The sequence below is a fragment of the Falco peregrinus genome, chromosome 2 (genome assembly GCF_023634155.1).
Source record: "Falco peregrinus isolate bFalPer1 chromosome 2, bFalPer1.pri, whole genome shotgun sequence".
Classification (NCBI taxonomy): Eukaryota; Metazoa; Chordata; class Aves; order Falconiformes; family Falconidae; genus Falco; species Falco peregrinus.
In genome coordinates, this window is record NC_073722.1 from 44250832 (window position 1) to 44260721 (window position 9890).

The 9890-nt window shown below is 50.2% G+C and overlaps 1 protein-coding gene across 2 annotated transcripts; it reads left to right on the forward strand.

Annotated features, from left to right (window-relative positions):
* The first annotated feature begins 922 nt into the window (after nt 1-922).
* Nucleotides 923-8427, forward strand: CD8B (CD8 subunit beta). Of its 2 annotated transcripts, none has more exons than XM_055796464.1 (5): nt 923-1619; nt 4407-4757; nt 6548-6640; nt 7069-7158; nt 7276-8427. In XM_055796464.1, exons 1-5 carry the CDS (start codon nt 1574-1576, stop codon nt 7314-7316), a joined length of 621 nt encoding a protein of 206 aa, XP_055652439.1. In that variant the 5' UTR covers nt 923-1573; the 3' UTR covers nt 7317-8427. The 2 variants fall into 2 exon arrangements, with proteins under 2 accessions (XP_055652439.1, XP_005229907.1); XM_005229850.3 differs by having other exon boundaries at nt 931-1619; nt 6545-6640.
* Nucleotides 8428-9890: the final 1463 nt, after the last annotated feature.

The following is a 9890-nucleotide window of genomic DNA, read 5'->3' on the forward strand; positions in this document are numbered from 1 at the left end:
CAGCCAGGGATGGCAGGCTCAGCTCACCGACTTCACCATGGGGATAAAAGGAGAATACACTTGCAGTGGCACTTCTCATGTTAAGCACACACACCCCCAAAAAAGGGGGTGCCTACACCCCATTCTGGGGGGGTCCTTGTTTGGGAGTGACATGAAAGGGAAGGGGAAAGGCAAGCAGAAGCTAAGGAGGGAGAGAAGCAAGGGGTGCTGCACCACCAGTGGGGGGCTCAGCTAGGAAACAAGAGCAAAAAAATGCTGAAATGCGTTTGAAAACACTAAAATTGCTTTCTCTTTGCCAGGAAAGAGTTAAGGAGCGATTCAGCCGACCCTAAATTGTAGCAGCTGATGGGTTGGTGGCAAGGTTTTCGGCAGTTAGCAACCCACTTCAAGCAGGAAATGATTTTAAACAGAAATGGGGAGGGGATGTGTTATGTTACAGCAGCGTGGAAAAACTTGGTACAAAATGGACCAAAAAAATGACACTGTATGCCAGCTCAAACCCTGGGGGCGGTTTCTCAGTGCCCTGATGTGAGAATCCCTGGAAATCCCCCCCTTCCTGGGCAGCCAGCTCCTGGGAGATGCAGAGGCTTTGTAAGGACCACGAGTATCTGCGCAAGGAGGGCATAAAAGAAAACTGAACCCCGCTTGGCAGCCAAGGTGGCAGTGAATAAATAAAACCAATAACTAATTTATCTTTTTTTTCTCAAACGTGGAAATATTGAAGGCTGCTGACATCAGTTCACTCTTTTAATTTTTACACCACATATTTCACTCTTTAAGTCCTAAACCCCAAGTGCATTTCAAAACCACTCTGATATTTGATCTATCAATCATTTAAATATTTCTGCATATAAGCCATGCACTGTTGCAGCTACCAAAATAGTGCTTGCTGCAAGGTGGTGAGCCCCAGCAGAATTTCCTTATTTTTGCGGTTTTTCAGCCACTGAATTTGTTTGAGGTTTCTTGCTCTTGGCTTTAAAGTTCTCTGTGATGCCTTGTGCCTCTGCCTTATGGCAAGCTTGTTTGGCATTCAGCACTTCCCAGGCCCAGAGCAAAACACCTCCTGCTAAAGATTCTGCTGAAGAAAACAACCCCACAGCTAAAATTGCATCTTTTCCTTATTTTGAATTATTTTTTATTTCAACAGAGGAGAAACCAGCCCAAATTCATCCTTCTCTGCTTTTATTTTTAACGCCAAGCTCCTATTAATTGCATGGAGCTAGAATAAAAGAAGAAGGAAAAACTAAGTGATGAAATATGAAGAAATCATAATTAAAAATCAGTGACTTTTCATGATTTCTCTTCCTAAAGGGGGGACCCTGTGCCGTGCTGGAGAAGAGCATGGAGCTGCCATCCTGATGCATACCTGGATTTGAGACTCATCACAGGGGAAGGTGCCAGGCTGAGGCGCTAAGTGCTGCTGTGGCAGATGCTCTTCGGCAGCTGCCAGTGAGACATCTGCGCTGAGATGGGGAAGAACCTCCTGGGGTGAAGCCAGCCCTACCACCAAGAGGTGGCCGTGCATGGAAAGGGGGACCTGACACAAAACCCCTCCATCATTGAGTCCACCACCATGGCCCGGCTGTGGCTCCATCTCTGCATCTGCCTCCAGATCCCAGGTAAGAGGGACATGTCTCTTAAGGGTTGAGGGCACCTAAAAACATGCTGGAGCCTGTTCTCCACCCCGCTCCAGCACATGGCACGTGTTGTACACCATCTGGATGATGGAAGTTTAACAATACAGGCATAGTAGAAATCTTACAGGATATTATTACCTATCACTGCATAATTTTGGACAACACAATTAATAACATGCTTTAGCTTTTGGTCACCCCTGAAGCAGTCAGGCAGTTGGATGAGATGAGCATTATAGGTCCCTTCCAACTGTAATAGTCTATTTATTCTACTCTATTCTGTCCTGTTCTGTTCTATTCTATTCTATTCTATTTATAGAGCAATATATAATGGTATAGACACCACAGAGTTTGTTTTTACTGCACCTTCTTAGTGCAGACGGACTGCGGGAAGCTGCTGATGGAGAAGCTAAAGTAGCACCTATCTGTGCTGCCTGTGTAACACAAAGACAGTAAACATCCCATCAAATTTTCTTCCAAATCTATCCAAGGACTGAGTATTTCCCCAAGGGCCACAGCTGGACTCAGAGTGTTATAAAACCATGTTACCTTCTCCTTATTGCAGACAGGTTGCAGGAGCTCTGGACTGAATATATACAGTCAACGTTGTGGCAAAGTGGTAGAATTATGCTTCAGAGGACAAATTGTGCCATCAGTTCTTAGGTGGAAAGTGTTGAAAGCTTGAAACCCCCATTAAATCTATATATTAGAGTGGCAGCTCAGGTTGGTGCCCTGAGACATCGCCCAGCCCGGGTCCACAGCTGCCCAGCATCCTCGCCAGAGGCTGTCAGGACTGCAGGGTGTTGTGTTCACATCGTGTGATGGTCATCCAGCCACAGTGCAACACAGCCGATACGGCACCAAACTGCCTAAGGTGCTTTATCGACACTTATATACAAGTAATATCCTACAGATCTATATGGTGGGATCTTTGCTGAGAACCCCCCAATAAATTAGAGTTTGCTCCACAAGAGTGAAGGGGAAAGGGGCTGGTTTTGAGCTGCTGCAGACTGGTCTGACCAAGCACATGGAAACAAACCAATTCCTCATGGTCCCCTGCAAGCATTTACACTGGGAAAGGGAATAGGGAGATTTTGGGGGATGAAGGTGTGGCAGAGGATGAGCTTTTCTGCTCTAGCTCCATCCCAGCTCACCCCACTGCAGCTTGACCACTGGCTCAGAGCTGAGCATTTTCCAGGATCTCTTCTCATTCCTTCTGTTTCATATAATAATCTCCAGCAGCTTGAGGCAAAGGTCTCCATGGGAGGTTAAATTTCCTGCGCCCAGCAGAGCCAGACCTGAGGGCAGCCAAGGAGATCCTGAAGCCACTGTGCCCCATGGCCACACACATTTCATCCTCTAAAAAAACACACAGGTGTTTGCCAAAGCAACGTTTAGCAGGATTGGAATCCAAACTCTGAAAATTATGTATTTTAATAATGAGATATTTATATAGTCACAGTGCCAGAGGATGTGGTGAAGTGCTGAGCTGCTATGCAATGCCTGAATTTCAGCATTGCAATATTAGGGTTGAAGCCTGTTCATCTCTGCAGCGCACCTGCAGCGATGGGGCTGTTGGTGTGGGGATACAGGAAAGCTGTGGACCTGTGTGAGTCACCAGAGCCCTCTCCTTTGCCTGTCCCCATCAGGTACATGGAGAACATCAGGGACATGGGACACAGAGATGGCTTCAAGCGTTCTTGTGGTCATGCAAACCCATTCCTGCACCACTGGCTTTGCAGGGCTGCATGAAGCTGTTTGCAAGCACTGCTATAAGCAGCTTTGGGATTTTGAAGGAATAGGGACATTTTTAAGGTTAAAAAAGCCAAAAAAACAGGTTTTATTGGGCTTTTTGCGCGGCTTTAAAACACGCCTGGGAAACGGACAGGGAAAGCAAGAGCATCCTTATCTTCAGAGGGCTGTTTTTCACTCGGTCTTAGACTATCTGCAGCCTTGTAGGACTGTTTGCTGAGCAGAAAGGATCACATGTCACCTGTTATTCCTTTCACAAGGACACATCCTCGCTTGCAGACAGATATCACTCACATCTGCCTGGGCCAAACACAATTCAGATAATTTCTACAAAAGCTGCAAAGCCCCAACAGAGTGATGCGATGCCAAACTGAAGCTTTCAACTCCACCGCTATCCCTCACTGCCTCTCCTTCCCCGGGTCTCAAAATTTATATGAAAATAATGTCTTCTGAAAACTAATATCAAATTAGCCCATTTTTAACTGTTTTGCACAATTTTTTGTCTTTTTTTCTACACCTGAGATTATGTTTATCAGTTGCATCTGTTAGAACAAAAATCCGACAAATAAGAGGCTCAAAAAAAAATCTGTGGAGCGGTGAAGCCTCTCTGAAAAATGAGAAAGGAAAAGAGGGCAGGAGAGGGGCACCCACAGGAGCAGGTGGGGATGCCCTTCCCTGCACATAAAGCCCTGAGGACACCCTCAAAATCATCCCTCCATCCCCCTCTGTGCCACCAAGCCTCCTTCCTAGATGAGTGTTTACAGGGAAAACTCTACCTGTATTAACAAGGTTGTCAAAAAATTAGCTGGGAATCCAAAAAGGCCTGAGGGAACATGGGAGCATCCTGATAAAGATGCTCCTGTTTCTTGCTTGTGTAATCCACTGGTCTGTAACTTAACTACCAGTTAAGTGGTCTGTGACTGCTCTTATTAAGCCCAGAAAGAAAATCTGTACTTAGCATGGGAAGGAAAATAATGAAAAGAAAATACTAATTATGTATTCCTGTTACTTTTTTCTTAGGTTTCTGTACAAATCTACTTTTACTCCAGACTCCAGAGCGTATTTTAGCCCAAACTAACAATAAAACAGAAATGCTTTGTGAGGTGAAGAAGGACCATACTGGGGTGTACTGGTACCGCTGGAGCCAGGAGAGGCAAAATTTCGAGTTCTTGCTATTTTCCAACCTGTTGGGCAAAGCCACGTATGGCACAAACATCAGAGAAGACAAGTTTAGTGTCCAGGGAGTGAGGTCCCACAGCTCCTACAGCCTGCACATCAGCCACCTCCATGCCTCAGACAACGGCACCTATTACTGCTCCATCTCCCAGTCCTCCCAGCTCCTCCTGGGCAGCGGGACATGGCTTGGTGTGGGTAAGCATCACCCCTGGGGTTCCAAAATGTGCTATGGCAGGATGGGATGAGGTCCGCTGGGTAAGGGATGTTGGAAGAGCCTTCCCAGTTTTGAAATTCAAGGTGGGGGCTCTGGGTTTTTTCTGGTGACCTATGAGACTGGGTAAGGCAGAAAATATAGAAAATAGCTAAATTTTAGGTGAGCTGCATGTGACGGTCCTTTTGCCACCAGCAGTTATTCTGCTGTGATCATGCCTTGAGCTCCACATTGGTCCTGGTGTTTAAGCATTCCCATGGGAAGACCCTCAGCCCCTGTTATTGCTGTGCCCTGTGCTTTACTCATCCCCTGCAGTACTTCAGGTGAGAGGCTGGATGTGTGCCCTGCTCAGCTCCCAGGTTCTTCTGTGCCCTGGTTCTTCCTCACCCTTCCTCCAAGTGACAAGAGCAGCATCAAGGCCAGAGGACATCACCCCTCACGTCTCTGGGGTGGCTCTGACAGCAGCTTCACGGATTGAAATGGGATTTATTCCTCAAAGCCCACAGCCTGCTGTCAGTGGGGAGCCCCGACCAGGAATCAGAGCTGTCTGCAGCTGGCACTGGGGGAGTGATGCTTTACAGTCCATTTTTCAGCTCTTTTCAGCCCATTTTCCCCTTGACCACAGAGCAGGAGGTGATGTAGAAAAACTAGCATGTTTGAAGCAGGATTCAGCCCTTTGCAAGCTTTTAGGGAGACAATAACTTATTTAACCAAGATGCAGCTATGGCTGCTGCCTCTAAAGCAGCCCCAGTCCCAACCTTTCTGGCTGTTTTTTTGCAGCCATGCCCTGCACCTTGAGCTGGCTGAGAAATCCCTTTTGGATTCTTGCTGGCTTAAAGAAAAGCTGGTTTAAGATAAAGGGGAGCTGTTTTTTATCAACTGGGCAGATATCTATGTGCAAAGCAAAGCATGAAAAACAGGGTTGAAATTCAGCATGTCCAAGGACATTCCAATTTAAAACTAAACACCAGCAGGTGCTCTGAGAGGACTCAGGCTCTGCTGGATATTTTCTGTTTAGTACTCATGATAAACCAAATCATCTTTAAGTTCTTTTTCTGTTATAATGTAAGGGAGAAGTTGTCCAAAAAAATCCCAGGCACCCAATGTCTCACCTTTCTGTGTAAAAGAATGGTGGTTTCTGTAGGAATTTCAGTCCTGGGTAGAAGCTGAAAAAAATATAGTTTTGAATCACCGGGATTTTTGAATAAGTACAGTTGGAGTGGTCAGATGAACAGCTATTTAATAAAATTACTGGGATATTTTCCTGGCCAAATTTACAGGGAGACGAACATACTCAGTTGTAATTCAAATACATCATAATAAATCCTGCCCCTATTTTTTTTAATCAGAAGAAAGCAATATGCAACTTTGAGCAAAGATTAGAGCAATCTGAATACTGAAAAGATCCAGGGATCCCTGACAATCTCCCAGAGCTACTGAAATCTCTTACCCATGATCTTGTGCAACACTGATGAGATGGTGCCTGGCAGTAAATTTTAGTAAACTAAAAAAAGGAAGGTCTCTTTTTCTCTGCCTTAGCCTTCTGCCCTTGTTTGCCTGGTACATTCTTTTATTAACGCTTTTACAAGCTTTCAGAAACATCTGTGGCCACCCAGACATTCAGGCCAAGCTCCCAGCCTCTCTGGGCCTTTGCAGGGGTTGCTGAATGGGGTTAGTTTTAAAGGCCAACATTTCCAGCCCTTCTTGCCTGGCTGTTTGAGATCTCCATTGTGCTCAGTGCCATACTGACCATCCTCTTCTCACCCACCAGTAGATGTTTTGCCTCTGCCTCTGAAGACCACTCAGGCACCACCCTTGAAAAAACCCGTGCGGTGCATAACCGAAAGCAAAACTACCAGCATGAAAGGTACAGCACCTGCTCAGCTCAAGCTGCCTTGCAAAGGGGTTCGCTGAGCTCCTGGGGCTCCCCAGGGTTCAGCTGGAGTTTGTCCTGGGGTGGGGCCAACCCCAATGTGACCCTGTAGGTGTGGGCATGAGGGTCTACCTGGACCCACCGCTCTGGATGGAGCTGATTTAGGTTTGGTTCCCTGGGATGTACAAGAGTTTAGGGGGCAGAATGTGTGCAATTTAGGTTATCATGACTCGCAGCTAAGTTCCCTGCAATGCCTTCGGGTGTACTGCACCCTCCAAGGGATACTCCAGGGTGATGGTCACGTCCTCCACCTCTCCTCTGAGGATCTGCTTTGCTTTTCTCCCTTTCCCACCCCACGCTTCACCCCCCAGAAATGCTGGGGCAGGATGGTGCCAGGTGGTGAGTCCTCTCCTGCTTTCCAGGTGTCTGCAGCCCCCTGGTCTGGGTCCCACTGGCCACCAGCATCCTGCTCCTCCTGCTGAGTCTCGTCCCCATCACCCACCACCTCCACCGTAAGCATCCTGCCAGACCCAGGGGACGACGAGGGGTATCAGGCCCTGGCACAGCCCAGGAGTGGGATGGGGAGCTGGGAGAGGGTCCTGGGGCTGATGGACACTGTCTCTCCCCAGGTCTGCGGCGGAGGCTGTGGCTTCGTGCCCACAGGCAGTAAATCCCACTGGCTGCCCCTGCCTTGGGCAGGCAAGGACCCTGCCCTGCACGGTGCTGAGCCCTGCCTGAATGTGACCCAGGAAGGATGTTACAGGGGACAGATGTGGGCTTGTACTACAGGACAGACATTTCTTTCCTGTGACAGACCATGACTTTAACATTTTTCCTCAACACAACAGCTGGCAAAAGAACCAGGCTGGATTCTGCAGTCTGCTGAGCATTTCTCAAGGGGCACTGAACAGGATGAATGCCACGGCTGGGGCCACACTGGGGGCACTGCATACCAAAGGGATTCAGATGGGCTGTGAAAATGCTGTGAACTCACTGAATCTCCTCTGTGTCCGGCTGTACAGCACGAAGGTGCTTTCGGTTTGCTCCTGCTGAGGCTGGCTAATAAGATGAACACTTTGAGAGCAACCAGCAGACACAGGGGCAGATCACTGCACAACTTGTAAAGGCCCTGTACAGGCACATGTGGCAGCAATAGTGACTGTATTGCTTTGCCATTTTGCTCTGCAGGCTGGTGTCATGTGGCCCTGCTCAGTAAAGGGCCATGGTTGTGTGTCAAGCAAGGAACCATAGCCTCTGCCCAAGAAAGAGTTAAAGCAGAGAAAAGTTCTGGGGGGAGCAGGTCTGGGATCGTATCTTCTCTCATGGGAGACAGCAGACAGCCAAGAGTGGGAGAGGAAAGCCAGACAAAGTGATGTACACAAGGTCAAACACCTGGTGCAGCTTGAAGGCCAACATCGCCTCTGAGAACAAACAGGCAGCCGAAGGCTGGCCTGGAGCCCAGCAGCACGGCACAGACCGCAAGAATTGCCCTGAGTAATGCCCGTGTGTGTGCTGAGCCCCATAGAGCTGAGCCCTGAGCAATGCTTGCACATCCTGAGCTGCAAGTGATGCCCACATGTGCTGAGCTCTGAGCAATGCCTCTGTGTGCTGAGCCCCAAGCAATGCCTGTGTGTGCTAAACCCTGAGCAATGGCTACGTGTGCTGAGCCCGGAGCAATGCTTGCAAGTCCTGAGCTGCAAGTGATGCCCATGTGTGCTGAACCCTGAGCGATGTCTGTATGTGCTGAGCCCCAAGCAATATCCACGTATGCTGAACCCTGAGCAATGCCCATGTGTGTTGAGCCCTGAGTGATATCCACGCATGCTGAACCCTGAGCAATGCCAGAAGCAGGGTAGGTGTCCCCAGGGACAGTACCAAGGCCGAGGCACTGCCTGGGGCTGCAGGGCTGACGTGGGGTGGGAAATCCAATGTCCCACTGAGTGCAGGCAGTGGGCACTCGCTCTCAGATGCATCCCCAGCCCCACATCTCCACTCAAACAGGGTCACTGGCACAGGGCTGTACCAGCTACCGTGAGTGCAAGGGGAAGGCGGCCCAGACACCTTCAGTCCCCAGCGTGGGTGGGAAAGCCAGCAGCGATCTTTGCTGCTGGGGAAGCAATGGGGATCTCCTGTCCGGCACATTGCGTGCGCCCTTACAGCTGCCACAAGCCAAGGGCTGATGTGGCTCCAGAGTCCCCAGGGCCGGGGCAAATGCAGGCACGGGAAGAGCTTGTGCAGGTATAAAGAGCTTGGGGGAGAGTGGCTGGAGAGCTGCCCGGTGGGGTGTTGGTTGTCAGCCAGTTGGGCATGAGCCCCCAGCGTGCCCAGGTAGCCCAGGAGGCCAGCAGCGTCCCGGCCGGTGTCCGAAACGGTGTGGCCGGCAGGGCCGGGGCAGCGCCCGTCCCCCTGCCCTGGGCACTGGTGGGGCCGCCCCGCGGGGCCTGGGCTCAGCGTTGGGCCCCTCACGGCCAGACAGACACTGAGGGGCTGGAGCGTGTCCAGAGCCGGGCAGGGGCTGGGGCAGGGGCTGGGGCACCAGCCTGGCGGGGCGGGGGGGTCAGCCTGGAGAGAAGGGGGCTGGGGGGGACCCGGTGGCTCTGCAACGGCCTGGCAGGAGGCTGTAGCCAGGGGGTCGGTCTCTGCTCCCCAGGAACCAGCGACAGGAGGGTTACATTGAGCGTGAGGGAACATGTCTGCACCGAAAGGGCTGTCAGGCATTGGAACAGGCTGCCCAGGGACGTGCTTGAGCCACCATCCCTGGAGGTATTTAAAACCTGTGTAGATGTGGTGCTTAGGCACATGGTTTAGTGGTGGGCTTGGCAGTGCTGGGTTAACTAAAGGTCTTTTCCAACCTAAATGAGCTCATGACTCTACAGCATGATAGCGGCACCACAGCATCCTTCTGGCCTTACCCTCCCTCCCCTCCCAGCTGCAGGGAGCTGTGCTCTCCACTTTAATGCAGATTTTTCTGGAGGGTCTGGTCTCAAACCTGGCTGTGGGTGCTCCTCATGATGGATGACGCAGTAACACAGCCATCGGTGGACCATGCTGAGCCAGCTTTCCCAGGCTGCAAACCTCACCCTGGCTCTCAGCCCACGCAGCTCATAGGCACAGGGGACACCGACCCTGGACCTCATCCCACCACAGATGCTGGGGTGAGGGGTCCCCAACCACCTCTGCTTCCAACCTATCATACCAGCACATATTTTAGCTTCTGTGAAAGCTCAAATGAATTAACCCACCA

Bases quoted from the DNA above. Each gene is read 5' to 3' on its own strand.
- CD8B (XM_005229850.3), top strand. From the start codon at position 1,574: ATGGCCCGGCTGTGGCTCCATCTCTGCATCTGCCTCCAGATCCCAG. The intron at 6,641-7,068 runs GTACAGCACCTG...CCTGCTTTCCAG, and splicing joins CAAAACTACCAGCATGAAAG to GTGTCTGCAGCCCCCTGGTC. The intron at 7,159-7,275 runs GTAAGCATCCTG...GTCTCTCCCCAG, and splicing joins CATCACCCACCACCTCCACC to GTCTGCGGCGGAGGCTGTGG.